Source organism: Ovis aries, chromosome 25, assembly GCF_016772045.2.
Source record: "Ovis aries strain OAR_USU_Benz2616 breed Rambouillet chromosome 25, ARS-UI_Ramb_v3.0, whole genome shotgun sequence".
Lineage (NCBI taxonomy): Eukaryota > Metazoa > Chordata > Mammalia > Artiodactyla > Bovidae > Ovis > Ovis aries.
The window spans coordinates 9,729,253-9,749,057 of record NC_056078.1 but is presented as its reverse complement, the minus strand read 5'-3'; the positions used below and the strand labels follow the sequence as shown (position 1 = coordinate 9,749,057).

Sequence of the window (19,805 nt, the reverse complement as noted above, 5' to 3'; positions counted from 1 at the left end):
CCACTGGACCTGCCTCTTGAGAAATCTGTACGCAGGTTAGGAAGCAACAGTTAGAACTGGATATGGAACAACAGACTGGTTCCAAATAGGAAAAGGAGTATGTCAAGGCTGTATATTGTCACCTTGCTTATTTAACTTATATGCAGAGTACATCATGAGAAACGCTGGGCTGGAGGAAGCACAGCTGGTATCAAGATTGCCAGGAGAAATATCAATAACCTCAGATATGCAGATGACACCACCCTTATGGCAGAAAGTGAAGAAGAATGAAAGAGTCTCTTGATGAAACGAAAAAAGGAGAGTGAAGAAGTTGGCTTAAAACTCAACATTCAGAAAACGAAGATCATGGCACCTGGTCCCATCAGTTCATGGCAAATAGAGCAACAGGGGAAACAGTGGCAGACTTTATCTTTTTGGGCTCCACAATCACTACAGATTGTGGCTGCAGCCATGAAATAAAAAGACGCTTGCTTCTTGGACGAAAAGTTATGACCAACCTAGACAGCATGTTAAAAAGCAGAGACATTACTTTGCCAACAAAGGTCTGTCTACTCAAAGCGATGGTTTTTCCAGCAGTCATGTATGGATGTGAGAGTTGGACTGTGAAGAAAGCTGAGCGCCGAAGAATTGATGCTTTTGAACTGTGGTGTTGGAGAAGACTCTTGAGAGTCCCTTGGACTGCAAGGAGATCCACCCAGTCCATCCTAAAGGAAATCAGTCCTGAATGTTCACTGGAACTCCAGTACTTTGGCCACCTGATGTGAAGAGCTGATTTATTTGAAAAGACCCTGATGCTGGGAAAGACTGAAGGCGAGAGAAGGGGACGACAGAGGATGAGATGGTTGGATGGCATCACCAACTCAATGGAGATGAGTTTGAGTAAACTTCAAGAGCTAGTTATGGACAGGGAAGCCTGGCATGCTGCAGTCTATGGGGTCACTAAGAGTCAGACACGACTGAACGACTGAACTGAATACTATGCCGGGCTCAGTTGGTAAAGAATCTGCCTGCAATGCAGAAGACCTCGGTTGGATTCCTGGGTTGGGAAGATAAGGCTGGAGAAGGGATAGGCTACCCACTCCAGTATTCTTGGGCTTCCCTGGTGGCTCAGCTGGTAAAGAATCTGCCTACAATGCAGGAGGCCTGTATTCCATCCCTGGGTTGGGAAGATACCCTGGAGAAGGGAAAGGCTACCCACTCCAGTATTCTGGCCTGGAGAATTCCATGGACTGTCTAGTCCATCAGGTCACAAAGAGTTGGACATGACTGAGTGACTTTTACTACTATGCTAAAGCAATAAACCCAGCTGAGTTAAAATGATTTTCTAATTCAAGATCCTATTGACAAATTTATAATATGCAACAAAAAGCTCCAGTAACCAAGCATAAAATGAAAGGAAAGAATGAGTAACTCTAAAATCAGAGGTTATCAAATTAGCAATGTTACGCTGATTTATCATTAGAGGGCATGTAGTTTGTCCTGAGTACAATGTTGACTTAAAACAGGCTTCATCTACCTATTTGCTTAAGCCTTAAAAGCACTGGATACTGCCTTGACTACAGAGAATAAGTGCCTATGCAGTCTACTAAGATAGTCTGACAAAGGAGAGAATAAGGACAATAAGGTGATTTATGATCTCCCATAAATGCAAACAGCTGACCCATTGGAAAAGACCCTGATGCTGGGAAAGACTGAAGGCAGAGGGAGAAGAGGGTGACAGAGGATGAGACAGTTGGATGACATCACTGATTCAATGGACATGAACTTGGGCAAATCTGGGGAGGTGGTGAAGGACAGGGAAGCCTAGCGTGCTGCAGTCCACGGGGTCACAAAGAGTTGGACACAACTTGGCAACTGAACAACAATATGACCTCCAATCACGGGAAGGAATGGTTAGATGAGAAGGTGCCAGAGGTTGGAATAATTAGAGAGAAGAAGCAGTTAGAAGAAATTGTATCATAGAATGATCACAACAACTCATTATTTGGATTTTGAGCTCTCCTGATTCTAGTAGTTCAAGTACTAATATTTACAATTCTAAGTTTTCACAGATGGTTATTAATCCCACCCCAGACTAACTCTTAACTGCACTTTAAGTACTTGACACAGTCTCAAATTCCCTTCCAGGTGTTCCCTGTTTAGCTTGAGACTGTCTTGAGGATTCACAGACCTTCCATTCTTCAAGACACCTGGTGCTTATTCTACATAAAACTATCCCATGATGGCATCTATACACCTGGACTTTATTGTATTAATTCTCAAATAATTACATTTACTGAATTACCAAGGACCTTTTTCATTATATCACACATTGTTATTCCCACAAAGATCCCCAGGAAGAAAAATGCTTCAGGTATTCTTTTTTCTCCTGAAACAAGAAGATTGTCTCTGTATTTTATTGATATAGCAAATTTTTACATTTATATGGTTTTATGTTGACACCTAGAAACCCTGGAATCAGTAGTACTAACAACCTGCAGCAAATTAGCAACATTGTGGCATGAACTTCTGGATTACTCTCATTCTTGGAAGACCCCTAAATGCTTTCCATCTCCCAATACATTTTTTTCCTTTATCTAACTGTATTATGTATAATTGTGTGATATTTTAAATAACAAGCAAGGAAGTGATAGAGATACATATACATGTACAGAAGCTAGACATTTTCTATAAATCATTTTTATTGTGAAATCCCTACACTAAAAAAAATGGAGTTTTTCTTTTTCATTCCTTCAGAAAAAGATCAGAGGAAAAATAATTAAAATTTGCACGCTTCTAATTGTTATTTATGCACCTAGAAATCTATAAGAGTTTTGAAATTGTCCTGAAAAATGAAAAAGAACTGCAAAACCAGCAAATCAGACAGTTTTAAAGGTGGATATTACCCCTGAGAAAACAGCTCAAAGCTTTCAGTCCAAAGATGAAAATGCTGAGGTACCGGGCAATCAAATGACCTGCTGGAGGTCATCCGGTTAGCACCCAGGTGAGAACCCAGATTTCCTACCTTGTGAGGTTCTGTGCTCACTATGCTGAAAAATTTCCTCTGTGGACTTCTCTGACTTGATTTTAGCAAAGAAGGGAAATTGATTAAATATAATGATAATAGCAAATACTTAGAGCTTGCTATGTGATATGCAATGTTCTGAGTGGAATATATATGACTCTGATGCTGGGAGGGATTGGGGGCAGGAGGAGAAGGGGACGACAGAGGATGAGATGGCTGGATGGCATCACTGACTCGATGGACGTGAATCTGAGTGAACTCTGGGAGTTGGTGATGGACAGGGAAGCCTGGCGTGCTGCAATTCATGGGGTCGCAAAGAGTCGGACACGACTGAGTGACTGAACTGAACTGAACTGATACATACATATATGTATATAAATTAATTTAACCCTCGTCACAATCCTATGAAATAGAGACCTAATTAGCTCCATTTTACAGATAGGCAAATTGAGACTTAAGATTACATATCCGTAAGGTGGAGCTGGGATTCAAACACAGGTGGTCCATTCAAGTGTCTATGTTCTTAATGATTCTGCTGTATCTCATTTCCTGTACATAATGTGGTCAAACATAAGCTTCAACTGAGATTACTATTATTATTATTTTATTTTTATTTGATATTAGAGCATAGTTGATTAATGATGTTGTGTTAGTTTCAGGTATACAGCAAAGTGATTCAGTTATACATTACCTATTCTTTTTAAAATTCTTTTTTTCATTTAGGTTATTACAGAATATTGAGCAGAGTTCCCTGTGCTGTATAGTAGGTCCTCGTTGGTTATCTATTTTAAATATAGCGGTGTACACATGTCAGTCTCAACTGGGATTATTTTTAAAAACAATAGCACATGAAGTCAAATTATTGTGCATATCAAATGCACAATCAGATGCACAATTAATGTTTGAATATGTGTTGTCTACATATCATATGCTATTTAGGGCCACACATTTGTGTGTATAAATTACTATATACAATATGGAGGACTGTACTTTGGGGGAATCTTCCTTGTATCAGGACCAGTACTCTAGCCTACCCTAAACCCCCTTCTCTCTAAGTCTTAGCAACATGTCTTGCTTCTGAAGTACAGTGGCCCTAGAGACGGTTTGTACCAGTTATTTGGTTATGAAAGCTAACTCTTAGCACCATGACCACTGTCTAAGGAGACCCCATACTGATGGAAATGGAGAGACAGCAGTGCCTGGACATTCAAGAGGCTGAACCCAAGTTGGTTCTGGTTTCCCCAGGGGTCTGCCTTCTGGAAGAGCTGACTAATATCAGCAGATATATGAACAAATTAACACCCGGTGACCAGAAGTGCCCCCCTTTCCCCAGGAAGTACCATTCCATGAGCCATATGGCTTCTTCGGGGCCATCTAACACAACCAGGCAAACAGCTATACTGCTGGTTTGCTGTGGTTAGCCAGTCAGCTCACGAATGCATTACTGTGCTCTCTCTGCCTCCAAGGATCAGTCCTCTCTTTCCTCACTCTTACTTCCCTAAGACAGTAGCAACTCCAACAAAGTGCTAGCAAATAACCTCTCTGCTCTGTTCTCTACAGAGCCTGGGCTAAGATGGGAGGGTGCTACTTGAGATCAACAATTTCAGTATATAAAAATGGAGTTGGCAGATTGCAACAATAAGCATGAGTATTAGAGAACACTGGCCATGAAAAGTCCTTCCCCCTTCCCCTTCAATCATTCAACAGGATGACAGCAACTCAACACTCTATAGAGTCTGTATGTCGATGCCACAGAGCTTCTGAGGAAGAAACTAAAGAAGTATACACTTTCTTAATAAAAGAGATAATTATTTCCATGTTTTATAACCATAGATGTATCTCAGTTTTTAAATATTTAGTGCTTCTCTTTGGTTAAGATTCATGAAGTTATTATAATTTAAATTACTGTGCTCTTATAAACAGAAGTAAATAAGCCCTTCAGAGATCAAATTATGAGTAGCTATTGGAAAGGGAACATCTTATAGTCAATTCATTACCAAAAAAAAAAAAGTGTTTTTATCATGGTGTTTAGCTATAAAACATCAGTCCTTAAAACATTTTAGACTTAAATTGATTCCTCCACATGTAATCAAACATTCTTTGGAATGTGAGCTGGGTATTGCTCTAAGTATTGGGCGGGTATGATGTCACTTTAGTTATGTCTGAGGCCCATCAGGGAGAAACACAGATTAATCTAAATTTTTATTACAGAATATCAACTCTGCCACAGCCATATTTGGCACTGAAGACAGAAGGAATTCTCCTTAATCAATAGTACAGAATAATAGGACCTCGGGGACTCACCAGAGAATTCATCTGTGAAGTAGAAATTGGGCATTTGCCAAAGCATGATGCAACTTGCTTAATATTGTACTTGAGAAAGATGGTCTAGAAAGCGAGTTAATGGTCCATTCCTCTAGATTACTTCAGCTTCACTGTCATTAATTTAGGGTTTTCCATAAGTAATAAATCTATATTACAGCACTTAACATTCCACAGAAATGCTTTCATTGAATTATCACTGAACACTGCACCCTCAGATTTGAAAGAATGGTACTAGGAGAAGTAAGCATTGGAACAATGTTTCTGTATGTTTTGAAAAATCTTAATTTAAAAATGTGGTCTGCTTTTGTTGTTCTGGGTGAGAAAAACATGTCATGCTCAGAAAAGTTACTTGACTTGAAACATTATGATTTATTTCTTGTTATTATGTGTTTTGCTTATGAAAAATGCAAAGGCCAGAAAAGCACTGGACTGTAGTAATTTACACTCTGGGTCACTGCTAAAACATTTCTTTCCTTTCAGTTAATACTGGCTTCTTTATAAGATTTAACTATCCTTTTTATAGTTTTAATATTAAAGTAGCCTGAAGTCAAATAAATATATAACTACTAATTATGCAATATAACTTTCAATAAGTAGTTGTAAGTAAATATACATATATTACAGATTAAGCTGGGAATTAAATTATCAACTTAAATCAGGCAAGTTTTAACAGAATCTCATCAGTAAAACACACATGTGACAGAAGAAAAGGGCTGGCTAATACCAGGCACTTTAGCCTCTACTCCTTGTTTTCTATATTTCTTGAGCTTTATTTAGTTTACTTTATTCCTCATGGAAATTTTCCTTATAATGCTACCTTTTTAATCTACTTCTTTCTTCTTCTCAGTATCTTTATAGACAGAGAATTTAAGTAGAAAGTACAGCAAATATTAATAATCAGCCAGTTATTGGGATAAGATTCAATAATCACACACACTATGTTATTCCCAAATTTATTTAATATAATTTGTTTAAAGAATTACTGAAACTACCAAATGACCTTTCAAATTCATTAAAACTTAGATGAAAAATTCCACTATCAGACTATAGCTAAATGATGTTAGCCAACCAGACATCTCAAAGTCTAGTACGTTACTAAATTTATAAAGAGAAAGTAGTAATTCAGTTGTCTGGCCAAATTTTTTCAGTTGTGTTATTGGTATCAGAGAGCCAATTTCAGACAAAATTATCTTCATAGGTTGCTGACTCTGTCAACTCTCTGAAAACCATGGTTCTCTTTTTTCAACTTGGGAAGAGTTCAGGTTGTTTACTTACATAGTATATATTTTACAAATAGATTGTTACACCTATTAGGCATAAATGATTAGTTACAGTACAAAATTACATGAAGAATGAGTAAAGCACTGGTTAAGAAGTGAAAGTTTCCAAATCTTGTCTATTGTGTTATGTATATGAATAAAGGGCAACCATTAGTAACTTTAAACTCCTCTCCTGCTCAGACAGTCATATCTGGTGGCCTCTAGCCCCTCTGGGGGGATTAATTACCAGGTTTCACCACCATGTGAGCTTCTCTCCCAACATCCTAAATCCATGGCCTGCAGCCCATTCTCCCAGGTGGGGTTCCACAGTCTCCTGATTTCCTGTTCTCAGTATGACCTGAATCCTACACTCTAAATGCTAAGATTCCACTACTAGTTATTTCCATACTTTTTTTTTCTGGATAGGGAACCTTTCTAATGTCAGCAAATTCGATCCTATTTACCAAATTGTATTTGCCTTTAGTTCTTCCTGAAACTACATTCCTCTTCAGAGTAAAATGGTTTTCTTAACCAGCAACACTTTCTTATCACAGCCTTCCTTATCCACCCCCATTCCATGGATGTCAACATATACTCTGCGGCATGAACTGCAATGGTGTCTAACGAAGTCAAATCTTTGGAGAATGTTAGGAGGTCCCTTCATATTTTCCAACCCTCAACAAGCCACAGGAATTCTATCTGAGCTCATCAGTGATAAAACTATAAAAATCCACCAAATCAGGATTATATTCATTATACCTACTGATAATTATAATTTATAAATTTTATGCATATTATATGCCATTGAATTATATCCATCTGATTGGAGCTAAATCTAGTAGCATCTGCATGAAGTCAAATTTTAAAAAGATATAAGAAAAATATATTTCTCCAAATATGTGAGTAAAAAACATTATAATTTGTTTCTTAAAAGTAGATTCTTTATGACATTTTAAATTCACTTTAACAGCAATAGTTCACTTTATAAAACAGAAGGCAAAAAAGGATACTCTACACTCAGAAAAGTTTTTTTTTTTTTCTTTTCTTTAACTAAAGTCATTATAGGCATTTTATTTTGGGGATGTTTATGACTGATTTTCGGAGAAGGCAATGGCAACCCACTCCAGTACTCTTGCCTGGAGAATCCCAAGGACAGAGGTACCTGGTAGGCTACAGTCCATGGGGTCGCTAAGAGTCGGACAAGACTGAGCGACTTCATTTTCACTTTTCACTTTCATGCATTGGAGAAGGAAATGGCAACCCACTCCAGTATTCTTGCCTGGAGAATCCCAGGCACAGAGGAGCCTGTTGGGCTGCTGTCTATGGGGTCGCACAGAGTTAGACACGACTGATGCGACTTAGCAGCAGCAGCAGCAGCATGACCAATTTTCTGACTAAACAGTCTTACGAAAATAAAATGTAAGCTTAACAGGGTTCAAATGAAAGGCAAATTTGTGTGATTCTAAAGTATTTTCTCTTAGCAAACTTTCCACACACTTAGCTCTTTAGAATATTCAGAGATAGAAAAGGTCATCTAGCTCTTCCCTATAAGAAATACTAAATCAACACTGAAATCATGGAATATCCTCTCTAATTACCAGTTGAAGGTATTTCTAGCACAAAGGAAAAGAAGATTATTTCTAATTCCACCAGCTATACCATATATCATATCTCTTTTCTAGAAATGAGACCAGTATAAAAACTCTCAAGAGGGATAAGGCATGAAATGTTAACAATGAAAAGTCACCAGCTAAAATTTAATCACCTAAAGGGTAGACTTTTTCATCTCAGCACAGTACTCAGTTCAAATGCAACATGGAGGATAAAATGTCAAATTATGCGTCATTTAAATTGCAAGAAGAATAAACTTATGTCAAGGAAGGGATACTGAAGAGACCAACTGCACTGGAGCTACAAACTTGGTACAAAGATTGTAAGATCTTTTTTTTTTTTAAACAAAAGAATCCAAGATGTTGGGTCTAACAAAGGTAAATGTCACAAGAAACTGAAACTCAGACCCAGACAAATACACACATATATATATAGTTTTACCTTGCTGCGTTGGGATCCTGTGACCTTAAGGAAGGATGAGGACAAGAAGCAAAATCGCAATAAACAATTGCTCGGAAGACAACCGATAGAGTATATATGGTGTGCACTTCAGAAAAATAGTATGACTTGCCGCTCACAGCTCATTCTAACTTAGCTCACTTTCTTATCTTATGGAGACTAGAACACACATACATTAGAAAAGATTATAGTGTTATCCAGGAAATGAATCTTAAGGGATTTTTTTTTATCAGCCAGCAATAGTCATGGGTTATTCTCAAATTAGCCTGTTCCGGCTTTTTTTTTTTACACAATGACTTCAGGGACACAATGCCACAGGGACGCTCTCTTTAAGTTGTTCCAGAAAGGGGTCCTATTCAGTATCTACTCTTCACCTACACGTTTTTTGTGGGTCCACTTTAATTAAAGACTTACAGCTGGCTACTAATGTATTTCCAAACTTTCAGCTCAAAGCAGACATGTAAATTAAAAGCAGGAAAGAAAAAAAAAAGAGTCTAATCTATTTCATTTAATTTCTTTCTGAAAATTAAAAAAAAAAACAATAAATAAGGATAGAGGTAGTTAGCAACAGCTAGTCTTTCTTAGATATATATATTAAAAAAAAGTGCAGCCTAAGCCAAGAGAGGAAATAATATTTGCTTTCTTTTGGCTAAAGAATATTTAGCAATATTTCAAATTATAAGGAAATTTAAAAGCTGAGAAGGTTTGAGGGAATAATCATATAATAGAACATAATTCTAGGAATATGCAATCCTGCCTCATGCAAGCAAACGGTATGCCACCATTTACATATGTACAGGGAATGAGTGACCTAATTGGGCAGAAGTCAAAAGAGGCCAAATCTTTCGGACTTCATTGATTCAGAAAAAAATTCAAACCAAGGCTTTAATTAGAAACTTGATGTTGGGTTGCTCTTCCATAAATATTTTTCTCCCATGTCTGCTGGAAATTTCAGACCCCATCCTTCACCGAGATGAGAACAATGTGAAGCAACCTCATCTCCACGGGCTCTCAGGAACACTCATCCTGAACATATGGGCTTTATTTAATTCTTTAACTAGTCTATGTTCCTTGGCCTTAACTTCAGCAAATGTTAGGACTCAAATTTGTCCATCCAGCTTCTGACATGCAGTTCCTTGACACAATAAGCTGCAATAAGCCATGAAGCAAGAAACATAAATGTCAGTTATAAGCTATGAAACAATGTTTCAACATAGATAAAAGACAAATAGTGAAAGATCCATCTTACTTCAAAACTCTTCACTTCCTCTTCCCCATCATCATCTTCCTCATCATGACAACTCTGATACATGTAAAAAAAAAATTGAGAAAAGGTCAACAGGATAAGAATATGCTGAGACAGAAAATATAAATGAATTAGCACAGAATAATAAATCACAAATATTATTTGAATATATTCATTATACATAATAAGCTTATATGACATGATCAATGAATTTGTGAACTAAAAGAAAACTATACTGCACAAATACTAAATTACCAATTTTATATATATCATAGAGATATTTATGAGGTCTGTATCATACTGTACATACTACTTATTCATGCATTTTCCTTGTTGAAATCAAGTTACAAACCTTAGAAGAGATCACTGTTTTCTCCTCTTTTATGCTTCCATTACAATGTGTTAATACAAACATTTAATAGCTATGAATTAAAATTAACAGAAAGCAGTGTCTATTAATTAAAGTGAATCTTCCAATCTATTCTTTTTTGATAAATTCATGTTTTGTTATATTTGGTCTATAGGAGGAAGTAAAATTCCAACTGCTAGCAATATCCTTCTTTTACAGAAAAATTATAAAACTGACCATTGAATTATTTTATTTTTCCAGAAATAATAAAGGAGCTGTGCATATATTCTTAATTCATTCCCACAGCTGAGAGTTCTGGTTACTAAGGAAGAAGAGCTGTGAGGTGGTTAGGAACATGCCCTGAGGATGCAGAGTGCCCAATTCAAAAGTCTAGGGCAAATTCCTTAACCTTTCTGAGTCTCTGTTTTCTCACATTTAAAATGGAAATAATAAAAACAGTAACAAGATTCCTAACAGGATCACATGATTTAACATATGGACAGAAGTTCCTAACACTGTACAGGAGGCAGTGATCAAGACCACCCCCAAGAAAAAGAAATGCAAATAAGGAAAATAGTTGTCTGAGAAGGACTTACAAATAGCTATGAAAAGAAGAGAAGCTAAAGGCAAAGGAAAAAAGGACAGATATATGCATTTGAATGCAGAGTTCCAAAGAAAAGCAAGGAGAGATAAGAAAGCTTTCCTCAGTGATCAGTGCAAAGAAATAGAGGAAAACAATAGAATGGGAAGGACTAGAGATCTCTTTAAGATAATTAGAGATATTTGGGAACTTTTCATGCAAAGTGAAAGTGAAGTCGCTCAGTCCTGTCTGACTCTTTGCCGACCCCGTGGACTGTAGCCCACCAGGCTCCTCCGTCCATGGGATTCTCCAGGCAAGAATACTGGAGTGGGTTGCCATTTCCTTCTCCAGGGGATCTTCCCGACCCAGGGATCGAACCCAGGTCTCCTGCATTGCGGGCAGACACTTTAACCTCTGAGCCACCAGGGAAGCCCAAAGATGGGCACAATAAAGGACAGAAATGGTATGCACCTAACAGAAGCAGAAGCTATTAAGAAGATGTTACAAGAATACACAGAAGAACTATATGAAAAAGATCTTCACGACCTAGATAATCATGATGGTGTGATCACTCACCTAGAGCCAGACATCCTGGAATGCGAAGAAGACAAATGAGCCTTAGGAAGCATCACTATGAACAAAGCTAGTGGAGGTGATGGAATTCCAGTTGAACTATTTCAAATCCTAAAAGATGATGCTGTGAAAGTGCTACACCTAATATGCCAGCAAATTTGGAAAACTCAGCAGCGACCACAGGACTGGAAAAGGTCAGTTTTCATTCTAATCCCAAAGAAAGGCAATGCCAAAGAAGGCTCAAACTACATAACTACACTCATCTCACATGCTAGCAAAGTAATGCTCAAAATTCTCCAAGCCAGGCTTCAAACAGTACCTGAACAGTGAACTTCCAGATGTTCACTCTGGATTTAGAAAAGGCACAGGAACCAGAGATCAAATTGCCAACATCTGTTGGATGATCAAAAAAGCAAAAGAGTTCCAGAAAAACATTTACCTCTGCTTTATTAACTATGCCAAAGTCTTTGACTGTGTGGATCACAGCAAACTGTGGAAAATTCTTCAAGAGATAGGAATACCAGACCACTTAATCTGCCTCCTGAGAAATCTGTATGCAGGTCAGGAATCAACAGTTATAACTGGACATGGAACAACAGACTGGTTCCAAATAGGAAAAGGAGTATGTCAAGGCTGAATATTGTCACCCTGCTTATTTAACCTATATGCAGAGTACATCATGAGAAACGCTGGACTGGATGAAGCACAAGCTGGAATCAAGAGTGCCGGGAGAAATATCAGTAACCTCAGATATGCAGATGACACCACCCTTATGGCAGAAAGCAAAGAAGAACTAAAGAGCCTCTTGATGAAAGTGAAAGAGGAGAGTGAAGAAGTTGGCTTAAAACTCAACATTCAGAAAACTAAGATCATGGCATCTGGTCCCATTACTTCATGGCAAATAGATGGGAAAACAGCGGAAACAGTGACAGACTTTATTTTTCTGGGCTCCAAAATCACTGCAGATGGTGACTGCAGCCATGAAATTAAAAGACTCTTGCTCCTTGGAAGAAAAGTTATGACCAACCTAGACAGCATGTTAAAAAGCAGAGACATTACTTCACCAACAAAGGTCTGTCTACTCAAAGCGATGGTTTTTCCAGTAGTCATGTGTGGATGTGAGAGTTGGACTATAAAGAAAGCTGAGCACCGAAGAATTGATGCTTTTGAACTGTGGTGTTGGAGAAGACTCTTGAGAGTCCCTTGGACTGCAAGGAGATCCAACCAGTTCATCCTAAAGGAGACCAGTCCTGGATGTTCATTGGAAGGACTGATGCTGAGGCTGAAACTCCAACACTTTGATGTGAAGTTCTGAACACCAGATGTGAAGAACTTACTCATTGGAAAAGACCCTGATGCTGGGAAAGATAGAAGGTGGGAGGAGAAGGGGACGACAGAGGGTGAGATGGTTGGATGGCATCACCGACTCAATGGACATGAGTTTGAGTGAACTCCGGGAGTTGGTGATGGACAGGGAGGCCTGGCGTGCTGCAGTCCATGGGGTCACAAAGTTAGACACAACTGAGCAACTGAACTGAACAAACATGAATACTATTTATGCAAATGAGAATATGAATACAAAATGTCTCTTAGGATATAAAGTTGTACCTTTTCTCAAACACGTCATCTCCTGTATGTATTTTGTTACCTTCAGAAACAATGGGTATGAACTAGGTTTGAGTTGAAGAATACATTTAGAGAAGTTGGCATTTAGTAAAAGATGTGCTTGCTCTTATATACAGGAATTTGGGACTCTTATCTGACAGGTATTTCAAAACAATCCTTTTTTTTTTCTTAAGAAAATATAGTGAGATTTGCTTCTAAAAAGGTTAAAATTTATAATTTAAAAAAATCTATTAAGCTTGAACTACAGAATTCAACAAATCCATTAGCTAAACTTGTACTGATTGGCATGGGAAATGCTGGGGCCACAAGAAAACTATAGCAGATGTCTAGCCCTTTTTAATGTACTTAAGAGAAACTGAAAGATTTATAGGTATAGGAGATAAGTTTTTCAACAGCAAATTACATCCATGTAATATGATAATGCTAGATAAACAGTAGGTTGTATTAGATGGTCCTAAAATACAGGACTCAATTTTCTGGATCAAACTGATCATTTCTAGTCAAGGAAGAGTGATACTGTATGCCAGAAAGGAAAAAAAGTGAATAAAATCTATACATAATGGGGCAGAAGCATGACACAGAGAATTTGAAGAAAAAAATTAGAACCAAAGTAGAGGATACTTCTTCAGACCATGAAGATATCTAGAGCAAAACTCAAAACTAGCAATGAGGATTCATAAGCATAAAGTTTACATGGGATACTTCTCACCACCACCATCTGCTGGAAATTTCATTCTGCAAAACAAGTACATTGCATATCTTTTTCACTTGCCTTGCTGATTATGTCACCCCTCAGAAGACAGAGGATGCAAAAAGAAATTTTCAGGTTGAATTTCAAACTGAAATCCATTTTGGATGGATTTGGATGAGGCAGAAGAGAGAAATTTCATAACGAAGTAACCATTGCATTTTATCATTTTAACCAATGAAGAATGAAACACTGGGTATAACTTAATGTGTACCTTTCAATAAATTAGTAAGAGCAAGAAGAGAAAAAGTTTTTGTTAGCCAGAAACTCAAAAGAGTGTTTACTTTATGATGGTATTATTCTAGATACTTCTACATGGTTATCTTATTTAAACTGGTAAAACCATTCCATTTGGACAGAACGGCTTGACAGTTTAGAAGGAATGATGGGATATAAAGAGACATTCTGAGAATCAAGCATGAGTGATCACAATGAGGAGAAAACGAAAGGGTAACAGCAAACCAACACGGATGAACTGGAAATGTTCTAAAATGTTCACAAGAAGAGATATATATGATAGAAGGAGGGTGTTGGGAAGATTCAAAAAAACCACACACATTACCCCAAGGTTTAAAATAAAGTGTGGCTTGAAGAATACAAAGATTTAAAATGAATTTTAAACATGCAGCCAAAGGAAGGAGAACAAGGAATACTAAGTTATGACTTAGTGCAGAAACTGTAGTAAGAGAAACTGCAGAACTCCTCATCAGCTTAACCCTCACTGCTCATTAACTCATTGCTTCAGACTTAACCCCCAAAGAGAAGTGATTTTTAAATGTGAAAATGACCTACCCAAGAAAAAGGAAAACTAAGACCCCAATGAAATGTCATGCCACATCCACCTGGTTGACAAAAATTAGTAAAGCATAAAATATCAAATATTGGAGAAGATATGTATCACCAGAATCTCTCTTAAATGTAGCAAGGAGGAATGTAATTTGGGGCAGTAACTTTGGAAAATGGTTGGGCATCTCAAATTTAACCTTCATACAGCCTATGACCCATGGCTTTTGGACGTGAATAAGAATAGCCATTTCAAGCCCATTTTCACATCAGCAAAAAAAAAGGGTTACAAACAAAAAGGTAAATGGATAAGCTATGGTGTAGTTGCACAAGGGAATATAAGTCAAATCGAATGATCTCCAGTACACACAAGAGTATAGATGTATCTTGGAAAACAACAGTAAAACCATTAAGTACCCAAACTTTATACATAGCATCACGCCCTTTTGTTTTCTTTTTTAATTTATTATTATTATTATTATTATTTTACTTTACAATATTATATTGGTTTTGCCACACATCAACATGGAAGCAACCTAGCAGATTGCTTCCATCAGCAGATGAATGGATAAGAAAGCTGTGGTACACATCATGCCCTTTTAAAAGTTAAAACAACTAAAATCTTTAAAAATACATAATTATATATATATTTATATGCACACATATATATAAAATGCATGTTTACATGTAATAGGGCTTTCTCAGGTGGCTCAAGGATAAAGAATCTACTTGCTAGTGCCAGAGACTCAGGAGATGTGGGTTCAGTCCCTGGGTTGGGAAGATCCTTTGGAGGAGGAAATGTCTACTCACTCCAGTATTCTCGCCTGGAGAATCCCATGGACAGAGCAGCCTGGTGGGCTTCAGTCCATAGGGTCTCAAAGAGTCGGACACAACTGAGTAACTGACAATGCACACATATATCATATATATAGTAATAAATCTATATAACTAATGAAAACTATGTAAAGCTCCTCTGTCCGTGGAATTCTCCAGGCAAGAATACTGGAATGGGTAGTCATTTCCTTTCCAGGGAATCTTCCCAACCCAAGGGTCAAACCTGAATCTCCCACATTGCAGGTAAATTCTTTACTGTCTGAGTCTCCATGGAAGCCCCCAAAGGAAAGCAAGGTTATCCTGAACAAGGGATACAAGATGATGATTTCCTCATATGGGGAGGCAGGGTATGGGTTAAAGAGAGAACCATTTTAATTAAGGTAGGTAATTATCAAGGTCTTAGCTTTTCTTGTGAGTAGGGAGTTTATGGGTATTTACTACATTATTAGAAATTGCTAAGTAACTACCAATAATGGGAACTTCCCTGGTATTCTAGTGTTTCCAATGCAGGGGGCGTGGGTTCAACCCCTGTTCAGGGAACTAAGATCTCACATACCATGCAGTGCTGAGGGGTAGAGAGGGATTTAAAAAAAAAAGGAGTCAATAATGGGAGTGTATCATGGATCCAGAGTTCTAGTTAACCCAATTCTGGGCTTCAATTGAAAAAAAAAATGAAAACTGAAATTTTAGAAAAACCAATTAAGATGTGAATGCTGCTGTCATAAAGTCCTACAATACTGAAGAAAGACAGGATGACATAAGTCTTTTGAACAGAGTTCAAGTGTCAAATTCAAGTCAAAAATCATCATACATGAATGTAAAATGACCACTAGTAAATTCTGAGAAACCATGATGTCCAAGAGAAATTTTCAGACTCCTGGGATGCTGGCTATCAAAGTGAAGAAAGGCAGCCTCCTGAAACTACTAACTCAATAGTTTGATGTGAATCACCAAAACTAGCAACTTAGGGAGACACTGGGATAGCACACTTACCAAGTCTGTGGGTAACATAAATGTAAAGAGATACTTAACACTGGATGAAAGAACTGAACTTTAAAACTATTTTGGCCTTGCACAGTGGTTCAGCTCCAATTAAGAGAACAGATGACTTAACTAAAGCCTACAACAACTGCCAAAATAGAGATATGTATGATGAACCTCAGAAGAAATTCATAAATGACCTGGAATTGAGGTGAAAAGGCAAGCTCACAATGAGAGAAAAAATGCAACCTGGCTGTCAAAAAACTAGTGAGTTCTTATAATTTCTTGTAACTGTATAGAATCCCAGGGCAGAATAAGCCAGAATAAAGTCCCACTGTGCTCTCCACAGGTAAACTCATAGCCTGCACAGTGTGTTCAAATAATTTCTAGGGGCACACATCTTGATAACTGATTGAGAGAAGAATGAAGTGATTAAAGCTGGCATTCCTGGGATACATCAAACAATAAATGGAAAGAGATTAATTTTGATGGGAAAATCTTGAAGAAAAGTGAGCGTCAACAAATATTTGATCATTTCTCAAAAGAGATAAGATTTAACTGTAGGATGCAACCAGGACAAGTGTGGGGGCTGACTCTTCTCCCATCACAAGGAAGAATTTGAAGTTATCAGGAATCTTCTACTCTCAAAACAGGAGCCTTTCCCTTTCCAGACCTCTTGCTCATTGCTTCTTCAGCTGAAGGGAAAACAATCCATGGACTACTTTACAATCCCCTTGCTTATCAGTTCCCTCCTGTCTCATTTCCTTATTTGTCTTATTCAGAATCCAAGATCGAACGCCTCAGCCACTCTCATAATGACAGAAAAAACCCCTATGATCCTCTGTCCTTCAGCAACAGTCTGGTAAAAATTGCCATCCTTGACGAATCTAACTTCTTGCCTTCTCTGACTCTGCATTTGGTTCTGGGAACTGCTAGGGAAAAGCCACACAACCAGGAAGACTGGTACTGCCCAAATTCATAAAAGCCGACATCAATGAGGCTTTGCACACTGTCTGGGGGTTCCATTTTAGTTTCTAGTCAATACTCAGTACCAACTTCCATAGAAGGAAATGTCTTTCCTCTTTCATCTTTTAATCAAGTGTTTCTAAAAAAATTATCTTATTGAAGGATAGTTGACTTACAACACTGTGTTAGTTTCTGGTGTATAGCAAAGTGATTCAGTTATACACAGATGGCTCCCCAGGTGGTGCTAGTGGTAAAGAACTTGCCTGCCAGTGCAGCAGACGTAAGAGACAAGGATTCGATCCCTGGGTGGGGAAGATCCCCTAGAGAAGGGCATGGCAGCCCACTCCAGTATTCTTGCCTGGAGCATCCCATGGACAGAGGAGCTTGGCGGGCTACAGTCCACAGGGTCGCAAAGAGCTGGACATGACTCAAGTGACTTAATACAACTATCCCAAACTCCCAATCCACCCTTCCACTTTCCTGAAAACCACAAGTCTGTTTACTATGTCTGTGAATCTGTTTCTGTTTTATAGATAAGTTCTCTGTGTCATATTTTAGATTCCATATATAAGCAGTATCATACAGTATTTGCCTTTCTCTTTCTGACTTACTTAGTCAGAAATCTCTAATTCTATCTTATAATTCCATCTAGATGTTTATCACCTTATATCTTTCACCCCGTTCTCAGTCTTCTCAATAAAGAGACTTACGCCACATCTACTCACATGGAAATCTCTACTTCGCTACAATACACACTTGGACCATCAATGTTCCCTCAAAATTCTCTGCAATTATTCTCACATGATGTCCATGGAATAAATCCTGGGGAATCTTCAATCCTTATGTTCAGTCCCTCAGCAGAGTAAGACCTTGTTGACCACACATTTCAACAGTTCCTATGTATGCTCACACTTAAGATTCTCTCCTATTTTTCCGGGGAGAAGTCCTTTTGTTCTAGCCATCTCTTAAGCATTCATGTCTTTAAAGGCTTGGTCCTATGCTGACTGATCTTCTCATGCTTCCTTTTCTGCCTAAGCAAGATTATGTACTACTGTGGCTTCAGTTTCCTTCTAATGCTGACAAATAACAAAGCTATATTTATAAGCCTTCCATGAGATACAGAATGTCAGAAATGACTATCTTACCACACACTGGACATTTCCGCTTAGATGTCTCACAGGCTTCTTTAATGAACATGTAGAAAATTTAATTTGCCATCTTGCCTCTTCACTCTAGGCCTGCATTGATTCTGGTGCTCCCCACCTTAGCATATGGTACTGCTGTCAACTCAGATGCCCAAGTCAGAAGCCTCAGAGAAACCTGACTCCTTTTTTATACTCATCGCCTCATTCATCTCCTTGTTCTAAGATTAAATGAAATAAGCACCCAGTAAATACTTAGCTATTACTATTTTTGCATGGTCAACTCATCATTCAACAGTCAAGGACTTCCTTAAAACTCAGTGCTATGCAGCCTGCTCCATATACTCCTAATTGCTCCTCTACCATTAAACTTGTCAGCATCTTTTGGGTAATCATTTGTTCAGAGTTTGCCCTTTCCATCAGATGATGAACTCTAAGAAGACAGGATGTGTGTATTTCTCTGATTCACCATGTTATCTCCAGTATCTTCATGCCCAGTTAATATTTGTTGAATGAATGAATGTTTGGAAAATTAGTGAGATGCCCATAAATAAAATGTTAAATGAAGAAACAATGATTATCTGTCAAAAAAGTTAGAACAGATATTCAAGCAACAAGTGAAAAGTTGAGATTAATGTCCTTAAGTTTTCTAAAATTTAACAATATTTTATTTTAATTGAGAAATATGTAGATTTTTTATATTTTACCATTAAAATCAAGACATTTATTTACCTTTGCCATAATATCTGCATAAGCCATATATAAAAAATCTTCCTCCAGTTTGCTATGAAAAATAAGAAAAAAACAACAGTTTTTAAGTAGGTTACATGAAAAATTACCATCACTATATATAATAACCTTCTTTCAACAAGTGTGTCTTTTTCTAAATGAAACAAACACAAAACTTAGAGCAATCATTCAAAAACATTATAGAATCAGAAAGCAAAGATATTAGACTTCCTCAAGAGTTGGCCCCATCTTACCTTACAGTATAATATAATAAATGTTTGTGTATAAATAAACAATTTACTGATTTACACACAAATGTAGTAACATTAATATTTTCTTAAAAATACAAACATTGAAACAAGAAAATTTACGTGATGTCAGGTATCTTGACAGCAGAAGTGATATCTGACATTTTTTGGAAAGACTCCCCAAATTATTACATGACTATATAGTGAAAAAATATTATGGTCATAAAGATTCTTAAAAGTTAAGACAGGTTAAAATCTATTTATTATCTTCTTTTGAAAAAGCATGAAAATCACTAATTCACTGAAGAAAGACTTCCATCAAAAAATTCCTGATGTTTGCAA

The 19,805-nt window shown here is 37.4% G+C and overlaps 1 protein-coding gene across 13 annotated transcripts in view; it reads right to left on the bottom strand.

Moving 5' to 3' along the window:
* RYR2 (ryanodine receptor 2) overlaps nt 1-19,805 on the bottom strand; it is an 810,976-nt gene that overhangs the window by 98,431 nt on the left and 692,740 nt on the right. For 7 of the 13 annotated variants that reach the window (XM_060406755.1, XM_060406748.1, XM_060406743.1 and 4 more), the window contains 3 exons: nt 19,219-19,270; nt 9,908-9,961; nt 8,641-8,664 (listed from right to left, as the gene is read on the bottom strand). In XM_060406755.1, the coding sequence (XP_060262738.1) occupies nt 8,641-8,664; nt 9,908-9,961; nt 19,219-19,270 (130 nt within the window). The remainder of the gene's footprint in view (nt 1-8,640; nt 8,665-9,907; nt 9,962-19,218; nt 19,271-19,805) is intronic. The other 6 variants (XM_060406744.1, XM_060406749.1, XM_060406752.1 and 3 more) reach the window with 1 other exon arrangement.